The 14,602-nt window shown below is 48.3% G+C and overlaps 1 protein-coding gene across 1 annotated transcript in view; it reads left to right on the plus strand.

Annotated features, from left to right (window-relative positions):
- The window catches only part of GATA4 (GATA binding protein 4), a 40,285-nt gene extending 26,118 nt beyond the window's left edge, over nt 1–14,167 (plus strand). Inside the window, exons 2-6 of the mRNA XM_074946769.1 lie at nt 911–1,077; nt 6,474–6,599; nt 10,112–10,199; nt 10,873–11,015; nt 12,652–14,167. Coding sequence (XP_074802870.1) covers nt 911–1,077; nt 6,474–6,599; nt 10,112–10,199; nt 10,873–11,015; nt 12,652–12,834 — 707 coding nt within the window. The 3' untranslated portion in view covers nt 12,835–14,167. The remainder of the gene's footprint in view (nt 1–910; nt 1,078–6,473; nt 6,600–10,111; nt 10,200–10,872; nt 11,016–12,651) is intronic.
- Nucleotides 14,168–14,602: the final 435 nt, after the last annotated feature.

The following is a 14,602-nucleotide window of genomic DNA, read 5'->3' on the forward strand; positions in this document are numbered from 1 at the left end:
CTTTACTCCAAGTGGTAGAGGCCTATTTTTCTATGCTGAGTCACAGGATCGATTCCTGATGATGAGTGTGGTGTCAACAAACAGATAGTGTGTTACCTGGGCATCCGTTGTGCATGTGGATCTAGTGCTTGCATGCAGAGCTAGATGTTTGCTTGTGCAAGTGTCTTCCTGATTTACAAGTGACAGTGAGGACTTTGCACCCTCCATAGGTGCATGTTGTTTTCATGGGTAGCCTTGATGAGCCCAGTCCAGCATCCATGGGATTCTTTACATTGACTTCAGCGGGCTTCAGATCTGGGCCTGCATGAACAACGTGGTTTTGATGAAAAGAGAGGGCCCCAGTTTGCACCTCAAAAGGTAGTTTTACAGCCCTCACCACTGTACTACTGTGGTTTTCAACCTGTGCTCTGTGGGCCCCTGGGGGTCCACAGACTGTGTCTTAAGATTTCCACACCTCCCTTTGAAATGTTTTAGGGGTCTGCAAACGAAAAAAGGTTGAAAACCACTGGGCTAGTCTCTGAGAGGCTCATAATCATTAGAGGGTTTTATCCTCACAACACCCTGTGAGGTGGGGAAGTATTATCCTCATTTGATAGAAGAGGCACAGAGTAGATTAAGTAACTTGTCCAAGGTGCTAGAGAATACGTGTAGCAGAGGCAGGACTCCTGAATCCCAAGCCAGGGGCCTCGCCACTTGGCCAGCCTGCCTTTAATAAGACCTGCCTTTCCTAAGGAAAGTCGTAACACAACCTCTCCCTCCCCCTGCCGCCCCGCCCCTGTTTTTCTGCTCTCTGCACATAGCCAGGTACTGCTTGAGTATTTAGGACCAAGAGTGGAGAGTTTTAAAAATGTTTTATTTAACTCAACCTGTCCACCCTCTTTTCTTGCTTTGTTTACTGTCATGCCTGCAGAGTTCTTTGACGACTACTCTGAGGGGCGAGAATGCGTCAACTGTGGAGCCATGTCCACCCCACTCTGGAGGAGAGACGGCACGGGACACTACCTGTGCAACGCATGCGGGCTCTACCACAAGATGAACGGCATCAACCGACCGCTGATCAAACCCCAGAGGCGGCTGGTAAGGAAAGGCGTGTGCCGTTCGCCTGCAGCCTGCGCACAACTACACAATAGACTCCAGAACAGGAAACGCTCACTCAATCCAAGCTGCCCAGAGGCACCTGGGCACTCTGCAATGACGAGGCTTCGAGTCCTAGGCAAAAGTTGGGAGATCATCTGGTGTCTCCCAGCAGCCTCCTGGGCCTCTCTCTGTGCCTCCAAAATAGCATCCTGGCTTCAGCTGAGTTGTCTGTGCCTGCAAAACTCCGTGATCTGTTGTACTGGCTGCATCGGCTCCTCAATGGAGGTCCCATGGCAAATGGTGCAAAGGACTGTGGGACATATGGGAGACCCGAAGTGCCTGCCTGCTGCTCACAGCTGAGCAGAAGGCCAGCCCTTGGGTTTACAGGGTCCGACACAAAATAACATCTACAGAGCTCTGCCCTTGACCCCCAGCTCCCTTTCCACCTCCAGCCTGGTCCCCTCCACCTCTCTCTACATTTCTGTTCACATTTACGTACATGTGATGCCCACCCCTTGGCTACCTCCTGCCTGCCTGTGACCTCCCTCAGCCTCTGGTGACCCCACCATCTTCATAGCCTTTGGTGGCTTCCTGTCTGAGCAAGCCAGGAGGTAGAACTGAAATGCTGGGGATGGGAAAAGGAGTGAGACAATTTGGTGTCAGGACAGACCATGGATAGGGAATCAGGCAGGGGCTTCTGGGTGGTAGGTTAGGTGAATCTATCTCTCTGTGTCTCTATACCATGCTCATTCCCATGGGATCTGTTCACCTGTCTCTGGGGAAGGGCACCCTGCAGCTTCATAGGGCACATCTGTTGGAGAGGAGGTGGAGAGAGAGATTTGTGCCTGGCCTTGCTGGTGAGAGGCCACCGTCCCCACACTGTTGCAGCTGGTGTGGATGCTCTGTGCCCTATGTGATGTCCTGCTTAGCCCAAGCCCATTTATCCCCTGGACACCCAAGACTCTGCCACAATCCTCTAGCAGCAAGGAGCCAGCTGAAGGGCTCACTGTAACACCCCATCCCGCCTCCATGCCAGGAGGAGGGGACATTGTCCATGTGCGGTCTCCAACCCCACCTCCTTCCCTGTATCCCATACGTGTCTGAGCTTCAACGTGCCTCTCTGTCGCTCTCCAGCATCTTCAGAGAGGCAGAAGACAAAAATCATGCTACTGCCTGGATTTCTTTGGCTTTGCCTTCTGCGGATGACGCTCAGCTGGCCATAATCCGCTGGCTCTGGCGCCCTCTGCTGGCTAAAGTGCTTCATAGTGACGTGCTTCTGGTTTGTCCTCCCAAAGTCACTTGAGCTGTTCCGTGCTTTGCTAGGCCCTAGGCTGGCTTGAAAGAGCACTAGGGTTTGTAAGGAACAGGTGCACTTTGCGCCTGGCAGAGGTGCTCGCTCAGCAGGCCTCTGGGGCACGTGACATCAGGAGCTGCTAGTTCCCCTCGGAAACTGACTCTTCTCCAGAGTCAACACAGCCTGAATTTGTTGCTGTTCTGGGCACACTTCAAAGCTCCCCAGTGTTTGGGGAGGGCTGAGGTGACTGGGATGGGGTTTCTTCCATGAATTTGTGCGTGGAAGGAGATTTTGAATTGCTTTGTAATAGGGTTTGGCCCCAAATCCCCATTTGCTGCTTCAGTTCTGCCGTATATTTTTAAGAGAGGGCGAGGGAAGCTTAGCGCCTGGGGCAGGTGCCCAGTGTGTATGCCTAGGTAACCCATTGATGAGTGTTGTGGGTCCCTCGCTGGGCCCAGTCCACAGTGGCTATGTGTCTGGTACAGCCCATGGTTGCAGAGAGTGATGCTTTAGCTCAGGATGTCCTGGTTTCAATCCCTGGTCTTGGCGAAGATGGCATACATATTCAGATAGATACGTTCATTACAAAAAGATGCGTGTTAAAAATCATCTGACTCTGTAAAGCCATTCCCTCGTCTCAGTGTGTGCCAGCTCAGACATTGCCACGTGATAACTGCTGATCTTTCCACAGTGCCTGCAGTGCTCGTGTTTTGAGCCAGTGTAGAAACATCTCCCCATGTGTTTGCAGGATCTTCTCCCTAGCGTGCAGACACACACAGTGTTTACCTGCATTGCATGGTCTCTCCAAGGCTCTCACTCCACTGATGGATGTTAATGAACGAAGCCATGGTTTCCCAAAGGGTGTGGGGTCACATCCCAAAGGACTAGCGGGGCTGAGGTGCACAGGAGATGTCTACAGTAAGGTGGGTGGGCCCCTAGTGAGGTTGTAGGGAGAGAGGACTGATTCCTGAAGGGGAGCTCAGTGTTCCAAACCTTGGGAAAGACTGAATTAAACGTCATCCCACCCTTGTGGGGTAGGTGTTCTTATCCCCATTTCACAGCTGGTGAAAGCAAGCCAGAGAGAGAGGACATGATGACACCGCAAATCACTGGGAGACGTGGGACTGGAATCCAGATTCCTGACTCCTAACGCTGTGCTGTCACCACTAGACTCGGGGGCACGGATCAGCGGTCACGTCACACTCCCCGTCAGTACCTGGCCCTAGCCCGGGAAGCAAATGATCCAAGCCCTGGACCAAATTCAGTGATGAATCCTGGTCATGTGCCAACTGAGGCACGTTGTGCATACGCTAAGAAGAAGACGGCTAGACCACATGCATGTACACAAGCTAACTAAGCTGCTTTGCTCCAGAAAATTGGGTGGAAACTTCAGGCCAGTGGGCTTTCTTGTGTTTCAGTATTTCCCTCTTCCAAGTACGACAAGAACGGTCTTTCTCATGTGGTTTCAGCACATCAGTTTCCAGTCTCCCCATTAATCAGGAAGTGCAAAGGGCTGCGCTAAAATCTGAAACAAACAAACCAATGTACACAGATTTTTCCCCCCATCCTCTAAAAAGCTGTGGGACAGGCTGGCTTTTATTGTACCTGTGCTGATCCCTTCGCTTCTAGATTGACGTGCTGGAGCAGCAGCAGTAGTTTGGATCTGGGTTTTGAACACCCTGCCGTCGGGGTGAGTTTGGATCCCAGTTTTGCTTCCGCCCATTAGGTCCCTGATCCAGGTTTCAGTTTAGAACGCCCACAAAGTCTGGGTGTGTTCGGCTACATGGTTTTGTTCCAGGCCTACATATAGCAAAGGAGGCTCAGCGAGTGAAGTGCGCAGCAGTTGTACTAGGTCAGTGCCAGGTTCCCCGACCTTCGTGCCACAATGCCAGTAAGTGCAAACAGGGAGGTAAACAAAGGGCGGCCATGTTGCCATCTGCAGAAAAGGCAAGACAAGGAAATGGCAGCCATATGGGCAAACCTGACAGGAACAGAAGATGCCGTTTTGTGGGTTACAGACTCTGGGCAGTTAAAAATGAAGCAAGAGGGAGAAGCAGGGGCTGGTTTCATAGCATTTTACATGCTGACCATTTTGTCTGATGCACTAGGGATTGAACTGGGGACTTCTAGAGTTAAATACACAAGTAGCAACACCTGGAGCTAAAGCTTCATAAGCAGGCCTCTAACAGCCACCTACCCTCTGTGGATCAGGCCCAGCAGGGGACCAGTTGCACATACTGACAGTTGCTTACATGTTTTCATCACAATTTCCAGAATGAGTCTTTCCTGGATTTTAAATATTGGTGGTTGGTTTTTTTTTTTTTTTTTTTTTTAAGGAAAAAATGATTGAAAACCTCACATGTGGAAGCCTCTGCTTTGATCATTTATTTGATGTCAAAAGAGGGTCAGGAGCTGTACAGGTTAGAAGGGAAGAGCCCAGCCCAGGAGAGCTTACATTATACACCATTGACATCAAGGGGTCTTTGCCATTGACTTTAGTGGCAGCAGGATCGTGATTTCCTCGCAGAAGAAATCCAGTCCAGGCAGCCCAGCAGGAGCCTCCGTCTTGTGTTTTGCCAGAGACTCTAAGTGGCAGACTGCTTCAGCACTGTTTTTTTTTTTTTCCCCGATTAAAAACAAAATCAAAATCCATCCATTTGGCTCTCCTGAGCAACCCTACAATAATAAAGCAATGTGACCAGGCGGTGGACAGGCAGCAGGTTGGAGAGGAAGGAGAGTTACAGTTCCAGACAGAGTTATTATAAGGAACACAGTAATGATGGCAGGACATCTCAACAATGTCCCTTTAAACACATGCATCTAGGGATGGCCCCCCGAGCCAAACATCCAGGTCTAAACACCCTCTAACATGGGGGGTGGTTGCGTTAGGATCCAGATCTTTATTTCCCAGCTGGCCCCTCTTGCTGTGATGGAACAAACCAAACGCCTGGATCAAAAACGCCACCAAATTTCATAGCACTCAAAACCTGGCTCCAGATTTCATACCTTGGGCCCAGTTCCAGACTCGGCCTTTGTCAGGCGGAGTCTCACTTGAAGTTGGAAACAAATTAGATTTTCCTGCTTCGGCTTTGACCGTTGTCAAATCTCCCTTCACTTACAGAGAAGGCGCAAGTGTTGGGAGGAGGAGCCAGGAGCCCGTGGGTCTCTGCCCACTTGTGCCACTGACCCTGTTGGCTGGCTTGGCCCATCGTTGTCTGGCCAGAGCAGGAGGCAGTGCTTAATGTGCTGCCTCAGGACCATGGTGGGGACCTAACGGTGACCGAGAGGCATGGTTCTGGGGGCAGGCAGAAGGTGGGGGGTAAGCAGGGGCAACCCCCCCCCTTCCCCCAATAATCAGCAGGGACACAGAACTCCTCTGGCTCCAGAGCTGGGGCAGGGAGAGCGAGCTCCTCCAGCTGCAGGGGACACAAAATGTGCCCCCCCCAAGCCATCAAATTTTTATTCCTGCGTACGCCCCTGCACGGCTCACTCCAGGGGAGAAGTAAGCCATGCCAGCCCAGTACCTAGTGTATCTTGCTTCCCGCTCTGTGCCATCTCAGCTGGCTGGCATGTTGAGTGGAGCAAAGGCCCCACCCATTTTCCACTCCTGCCTGCCCACGCCCTGCCCACCTGCATGGGAGGTGAATTAGCAGCTGCTCCCTCCCGCCCTGCCCCGCTCATGCAGGGTCTGGTGATGTGGGTCTCCTACGCAGGGAAGTACTATATTCTGTCACACCCCCTTTCTCACCCACAGGGCTGCACAACTGAGCTAATGGTTAAGCCCGGTGTGACTTTGGGCAGGTCACTTTACCCCGCTGTGCCTTGGTTTATAAATCTGTAAAATGGGTAAAAACCCACTGACCGTACTGCCAGGGGTGTTGTGACGCTGAATCCATGTAATGTCTGTAACGTGCACTGAGATTCTTCGGTGCTAGTTACTGTCCATTGTACAAAATATTATTAGTACATCCACAAACCCCTGCAACAGTTGCCATGTATCAGGGAAAGCTGGGTGGGGTCTGCTCCAACCTAGAAACCGCTTGTGCAAACGGTAACGCTAGCGACTTGTTGACATTGCTGTTGCTTTTGTCTCTTGCTGCAGTCCGCCTCCCGCCGCGTTGGGCTCTCTTGTGCCAACTGTCACACGACCACGACCACGCTGTGGCGCAGAAACGCTGAAGGCGAGCCAGTCTGTAACGCCTGCGGACTGTACATGAAGCTCCACGGGGTAATGACAATGAGACGCTGAGAACAAATAACCCGGGCCAGATGAGTAGTCGGATTGCTTAATGCACGGCTGGAGGGCACTCAGCTAGCACGGTGGGGAGGGCGGTATGAGAACCTGTGTAAAATAGAATAGACTTGTGTGCCCGCTCTTTAGACTGCAGATGGACTGTTTACACTCACAGGATGTGAGACAGGGTTAGTTCAAGTGGTGTCAGGTGGGAATCTGCTTTATCTTACACGGTCTTACTTTCTTCCGTTGGCTGATCTCCCCTCTACAACCCCAGTCTCTGGCCCCCCCAAAACATGAATCACACTCACACTCACTGAAAATGATTTAGCAGGGTGATTTAGCACAGTGTAACTTACCCTGCCATTTACGCCCTCCAGACAAAGACATAACACGATCCAACGGCTGGAAGGTGAAGCTGACAAATGCAGACTAAAAATGAAGGGCCAGTTTTTAACAGTGAGGGGAATCAGCCATTGGAACAACTTACCAAGGGTGGGGGTGGATTCGCCATCAATGTCAATCTTTAAAACCAAATTGGATGTTTGTCTCCAAAATACGTACTCTTGTTCAAACAGAAATTAATTCGGGGAAGTCCTGTGGCCTGGGCTATGTGGGAGGTCAGCCTAGATGATCACAATGGTTCTCTCGAGCCTTAGAATCCGTGAATCTAAGAAAGCGGTATAATGTAATAACCCTTCTCTTGATCGTAGTCTTGTCATGGTGACAGGAATTGGCTATGTTTGAGAGGGTCCCACAACTGCTGGGACCAGCCTGATGGCTAATAAGCCTGAAAGAGTCTGTTTGAATGAGATCTGGGCAAGTCACACAGGCCCCGTGGCCGATCTGAAGTTTAAGGTGTTACAAGCCAGTTCCACACTCCTGCTCCCCACTGAAGTCAGGAACAAACTCCCTTCACAAACTCACTACAGTGGTGTAGGATGAGGCTCTGTATTCCGAACGCCAGATGTGGACACAGATGTGTACAATGCCCAGGCAGTCCTAGTCGTGAACCACTGTGTTTCCACCTCTCGCTCCATGCTCCAGGTGAAGGCAAATTAGGGAAGATTGTCCCCGCTCTCTGTGGCCTAGATGGTCAGGGTGACCCCGTCTGACCTTAAAATCTGTGAATCTTCTCTGTGTCCAATGAGACACAGTGAAAACAAACAGCAAACCCTCACTGGCTGAACTGCAAACCCGAACAGCTCTTCCCATTGCTGATCCCAGGGGTGGGGGGTTGTTGGTTTTAGACACAAATTCATTTATGCCGTTAATGATCTCCGTTCCCTGAGAGTGTATGCTGTAGTGTTCATTTACAGATGGGCCTAGGCCAAAGAGCAATGGCTGGGCTCTACTTAAAATTAGGGCTGTGAAAAGTTTTGTGCCCTGAGTGCCGTGGCTGGGTCAACCTAACCCCGGTGTAGACACAACTAGGTCGATGGAAGAATTCTTCCATTGTCCTCGCTAAAGCCTCACGGAGAGGTGGATTAACTACACAGATGGAAACCCCCCTTCCGTCAATGTAGGAGTCACCTTGTTACCCCCCTACCTCCAGTGAGAGAGAGAGTTGTTTGTGCTTAGCTGGGTGTCAGAGGACACAGCCAGCCTGGTAGCTATGCAAACAACTTCCACTGGGCTCTGCCAGCCCTTACTTTGCCTTGCAGGTTAACAATAGGTGCAGGCCAGTCCCCGAGCCCCTTTGAAGCATCCCCTGTTGTAGCCAGCCCCTTCTCCATTGAATGCCACAGAAATACCCAGTCTGCTGTGCCCAAGGGAACAGTGCGCACACTAGCTTGTATGAGTCAACTCAGGATCAGCACCTAGCTTTGTGTGACAGCACTTAGATATATTTAGAGTGAAATCAAGGATAAGTTTATTACCAAAGATTCAAGAGCTAGTGAGTGAGGAGAATGAAAACAAAAGGGTTCCGTATAAAGCAAAATCACAACACGCTTTATAGAGACTAAGCTTAACTGGCTATCTCCTCTCTAAAGGAGTCTTATTTCTCCCAAAATCTGTTGCAGCATCTTCCACTAAGGTGGGCAAAGATCCCGTTTTCATGAATGTAAACACACTGTCCATTTACTTCCAAGGTGCAGGATGAAGGGGTGTCTTTTTGCCTTCTACTTATATCCCCAGAGTTCATTGTCTGTGTTCTGAGTCAGGATAAACCCTGTGGTTTATTCTCCTGTGTGCTGCTGTCCTCTTGATTGCACATGCCCATGTGCAGCGGTTGTGTTAGCTTACAATGCTTAATTCACATGCTGTGGCAGGGACAGGTGCATAAACATCTTGTGTCTGACAGAAAACCTGGTTGTCCAATCGGCCTTGACGCAGACTTTAAAACCCATTTTCAGTATACACACCTGATTCCTTACAGCATATCTGATCATGCCTTTCACAATGATATTAGTGACCAGTAAAAAGAACGAGGAGTCCTTGTGGCACCTTAGAGACTAACAAATTTATTTGAGCATAAGCTTTCGTGGGTTAAACTGTCAGATGCATCTGATGAAGTGGGTTAAACCCACGAAAGCTTATGCCCAAATAAATTTGTTAGTCTCTAAAGTGCCACAAGTATTCGTTCTTTTTGCTGATACAGACTAACACGGCGACCCCTCTGAAATTAACGACCAGTGTGACCCTGGTTTTCATTTAAGACCTCACCTGATAGTCTTTGGACAGAATGGACAGACCAGGATCAGAATTTTCTTGTGGCCCCCTTGCCCGTTGGAATTGAGGGGTTTTGGGGTCACAGATGTAACCAGCACCTGTGGCTGGAAGTCAAAGCCAGACAAATTCAAGTTAGAAATAAGGCATAATTTTTAACCGTGCGGGTGGTTAACCAGTGGAACAAACTAGCAAGGGAAGTGGTAGATTCTCCATCTCTTGAAGTCTTCAGAGGAAGCGTGGATACCTTTCCAGAAGGTATGTGCTAGGCTTGGTCTGCACTTAAAGCTTACACTGGCATAGCTATGTTGGTCAGCGTGTGAACTCACCCCCTTTCTTCCCCCCACTGTAGATGCAGGGATGCTGTCAGAAGAATACGTCTGTCAGCCAAGATAACTTCGTTCAGGGATGTAGTGTTCCTACCCTGGGAGAAAAACTTCTGTCAGCATATGCTGCATCTGAGCTATGTCAACATAGGCTTTGTAGTGTAGACATAGATTTAGTCATGATAAAATTCTCTGGCCTGAGTTATACAGGAGGTCTGAGTAGAGGATCTGATAATCCCTTCTGGCTTTATAGTTGGTGACTCAAAGCCCTGGATGCAAACACGCTATTATTTCCAAAAAATTCAGATCCAGATCTGGAGCCAAACTTTGCAGCCAGGGCCTGTCTCTAGTCTCAATTCAATCACTGCTGGTCAGTAACTTTTGGCTTCATGTCTTTTTAGTTAAATCTACTGATTACCTGAAATCCTAGGAGGCAGAGATGTAATCCCAGTACGTTAGATTGTATTGCGTACATACTGAAAACAGTATGCTTTGCATTTGGGTTCCTAGGTCCCAAGGCCTTTAGCAATGAGAAAAGAGGGGATTCAAACGAGGAAACGTAAGCCGAAGAACCTTAACAAATCCAAGACACCAGCAGGTGAGCGTTAAAGAAGATGTGTGTGTGTGTGTGTGTGTGTGTGTGTGTGTGCGTGCACGCGTAGGAGGAGCATAGTATCAGAAACTCACCCTTTAGAACTAAATTAAGAATTCTGTCCTCTGAACCAGACATCCCCGGATTTAGCAAACAGGTAGCTGATCACTACTGGATTGCTGTTTGGTGACCTATGTGAAATGAGTACGCTTGGTCCGGTTCCCAGTGGACAGGCATCCCCATCATCACTGGTACTAATTAGCACCTGTAATGTCCTGGTGACACCCCTTCCAGGTTTCCAACCAGGGCTATGGAACAACCACAGAAGCCACTTCCCACAGAGTATCATTCGGAGGTTTTACACCAAGCCCTGTTTATGCTGACACAGGACTTTGGGAGATTTTCCATCCTGTCCTGCCAGGGATAAAGAGTACATGGAATGAGAGGCAGGAACACTGTAAGTGGGGGGACAAGGGTAATTTACCAAACGAGCAAATCTCCCAACATCCTTTTCTTCTTCTCTCCAAACCTGGTTAAGATTTTTGAAGGTCTCTCAATGACAGCAAAACCCGGCCTACGAACAGAGTTCTCTTTCCCCAAACCACAAATGCTTTGCTATGTTTTTTGTACAGAAAGCTCCTCTGGTGGGAAGCCTGGTTTAACTGCTGTTTTCTCCTAGGACCGTCCAGTAGTGAGAGTCTTACCCCCACCACCAGCTCCGCCAGTAACACCAACACCACCACCAACACCGAGGAAATGCGCCCCATAAAGACGGAACCAGGGCTTTCATCTCATTATGGGCACCCGAGCCCTATTTCTCAGGTAATGAAGCAGAAAAGGTCAACTACCTGAGAGGTGGTTCCAAAGAGGATGGTTCTAGACTATTCTCAGTGGTAGAAGATGACAGGACAAGGAGTAATGGTCTCAAGTTGCAGTGGGGGAGGTTTAGGTTGGATATTAGGAAAAACGTTTTCACTAGGAGGGTGGTGAAACACTGGAATGCGTTACCTAGGGAGGTGGTAGAATCTCCTTCCTTAGAAGTTTTTAAGGTCAGGCTTGACAAAGCCCTGGCTGGGATGATTTAATTGGGGATTGGTCCTGCTTTGAGCAGGGGGTTGGACTAGATGACCTCCTGAGGTCCCTTCCAACCCTGATATTCTATGATTCTATGATTCTAAGAGATATGACAGAGGTATGAACTTTAATATAGGTAACTTGAGGAGAAAAGACACCTCAGAACCTTCTCTGAAGGCAAACGACAGCCATTTGCTCAACCCAAGGATCTGAAAGGTCACAGGGGGCAAAACTTGCAACACTAAGGGCATTTTTACATTGGGAAATATACCAAAGCGGTGTAAGCTAAATCATAAACGGGACTGTATTTCTGGACTAGGAGTCCCCACACAGAGGCTTATGCTAATTATTCTGGACTAGTTATTTGCATAAATATCCGAGTGTCGATAAGCCCTTAGCTGTGCTGTTTGGTTTTGACCTGAAACCAGGCAAAATTTGGCAGTTTTGGCTTAGTTTCTTTATGAATTTGTGGGCTCGCTTAAACCTGAGGCTCAGTGCAGTGAGCACAAGTCCATGTAAAACAAAACTGAAAAAGGTGAGCTGAACCACCTGAGAATTAAAATCACCAGAATCACACAGCTCTACGCTATGTGCCAGACTTGTAACACTAAGTTTATTTGCAGTATTTTATTCAGCCACTAGATGTCTCTATGTGCCTTATACAGTTCCAGGCAGTCTGACGCCCCTGGTGAACAAGACGGACAAATCTGGAACCTGATCTGTATGGAAGCCTGTTTATTTGTAGCTGTTGTTTCTTGGTTAAGAAGATATTTGATTCTTAATGAGACTAATATTCGAGACTGAGTTAGCTTAGCCTCTGTTAAACTCATCCAAAGAACGCCAATGTTTAAATAAAAGGCTCAGTGTAATATTTGAGCATTCTGACCATAAAACCAATATTAAATAATAAATCAAATAATATTAAAACATCATAATAAAAATGCATATGCTTACGGGCTTTGCTGGATTGATCCACTGCTTGCAGTATCGAGCCCAGAGTAATGTAACATGGACTACACTCTGCATGAGCAAGCTATTAATCAAAGGGTAATTGGTGGTCAAATCCTATACCTCAGAGTATAAAATGGTCACCTGTAGAGTTCAGAAAAGAACTCAGTGCACTCTCTGCAGTGTTATAAATGGCGTGGGTTCAGAGGAAAAGGGAAACTGTCTTTCTCTGAAGCATCACAAATCAGGCATTGAAGCAGGATACCAGATACAATGAACCGATGGTTTAATTCAATATTGCAAATCTCATGTCTCTGCATGTACATATTAATGTAACATTAGACCTGTGGAAAGTGAAATGCTTTCTCCTTGCTGTGATGTTGTTAGTTTGAAGCAATTAAAAAAAAAAATCTTTTCACTTTTACATTGTTTGTAGGCATTCTCAGTCACCGCGATGTCTGGGCACGGATCTTCTATTCACCCTGCTATTTCAGCCCTGAAGCTTTCCCCACAGGGCTACCAATCAGCCATCAGCCAACCTCCACAGGCCAGCTCCAAACAGGACTCCTGGAATAGCCTGGTCTTAGCCGAAAGCCATGGAGACATCATAACTGCATAACCTCTTCCTCCTCCCATGGACTTCAGGCTCACCCACGTGAGATACAAAGACGCCACATAATAAACAAGCAAAAGCTCTTTGCTTTTCCCCCTCTCTCCTCGAGGGAAGTATGATGTAATTCTGGAAGAACAATTCCGTACGGTATTATAAAGAGGACTTCCCGGAACAGCTAATACTAAGTAAGCAGAGAAGACCCAGTTTCATCATAACAGTGGCTGATCTGAATCTTTCCCTTTAAACAAACCAGATTGTAACCACTTTCTATGAAACAGCCAGAAACAAAGACAGGACTCAGGTGTTTTTTAAACTTCTGGCTTTAACATCTCGGATAGCGATGGCACGGAGACACTTTCTTCTTCTCACCATCCATTCGTTTCCTGACCAAGACAGCCCAGGAGAAAATGCCATCGCCTTGTTATCGCCCAAAGGCAGAGAGTTGATGACCTTCCATTCAGCAAAGCTGGCTCCAGGACAATTTGTTACGTAGACTTAATTTGACACAACTTTGGCTGCTTTTGTGGATTTCAATATCATGATTCGGTTTAAGAAGAAAGAAGAACTCAGCTCACACATGTACCAAAACATCCAAAGCTTTGTTTTCATGTTACCAAGGAGTCAGAGAACCGAACCATTGTACTTATTTAACAGGAACGATTTTGTCTTTCCTAATTATGGGATCGTGTTTCCAAAAGGCTGGAGAAGGTCTTGCAGCCAGGCCTAATGCTTCAGTGAAAGTCTTTGCGAGTTGCGTGGGAAGAGACCCAGAGAGTTTATGAAAAACATGATGGAAAATGTTGGATTCTGCCCTTTGAGATAGCAAGGAGCCTGGCTCGAGGATCTCTAGAGCAGGGCAACACTGTGATTGCCGCCGTGACATGGTGCTGCAATTGTGTATGATCCTGTGGCCTATCACAATTAATTATTCTACGTTCTTTCTGATGTTTTCCGTTGCCATTGATAAATCTGATTATCTTTTTTCCATGGCAGTATCTGCCTTTTAACCCAAACGCAGACCTGTTTCCCTTCCCCACGTCCAACTAAAGCCAATTAGCAATTCAGCTTTCCTAAAGGCATCACTGTGGGCAGAAAGTGGCCTTGTGATCATCCACTGTGTAACTGAACATCATAGGCAGGGAAAAATCTAGTCGCCAGCTAAGCATGAGCACACAGCTGTGATATCCATGGGACAAGCTTAATTACATGTATTTTTTAAATATGAAGAGACTAGTGTTGTCTCCCCACAAGGCCCAGAAGAGTGGCTGCCCCATGGAGGGCCAGCCCTATTTGTGTAGGCAGAGAACTTCTTGGGGCCCTTTTGATCAACCAAACAGGTTTCCCGATCTCCTTCTCTCTCCCCCCCCCCCCCCCCGCCCAAGTCTCAGGCACCCATCTCTCCTCTTGTCTGCCCAACCTTTCTCTGACCTCCTTAGAGTCAAAACTTGACTGTGTAAAGCACTAAAAGAAAATATAGAGAGGGGAGGGATTGTGCTCCCCAGATCCATATACGAAGGGGTCCTCGGTGTGTGAATCTCTCCTGAACAGATGGGGTGGAGGAGGCCCCTAAGCTGTCGCCATGGAAACATTCCACATTTCCCTCCAACCCTGCAAAGGCCTCTCTGTAGGTCTGAAGTCAACACAGGGGTGAGTGGGTGAGAACGCAATGGCCAGAGATGGGGCTGTGGAGAGACAAAGGGCTGTTTTGTCTCCCCACTGCAACTTCCTTGGGTGGTGGGATGCCCCTTTAAGGGGGTGTTGCTCGGGCAGGTGC

This window comes from Natator depressus, chromosome 3 (assembly GCF_965152275.1).
Source record: "Natator depressus isolate rNatDep1 chromosome 3, rNatDep2.hap1, whole genome shotgun sequence".
NCBI lineage: Eukaryota > Metazoa > Chordata > Testudines > Cheloniidae > Natator > Natator depressus.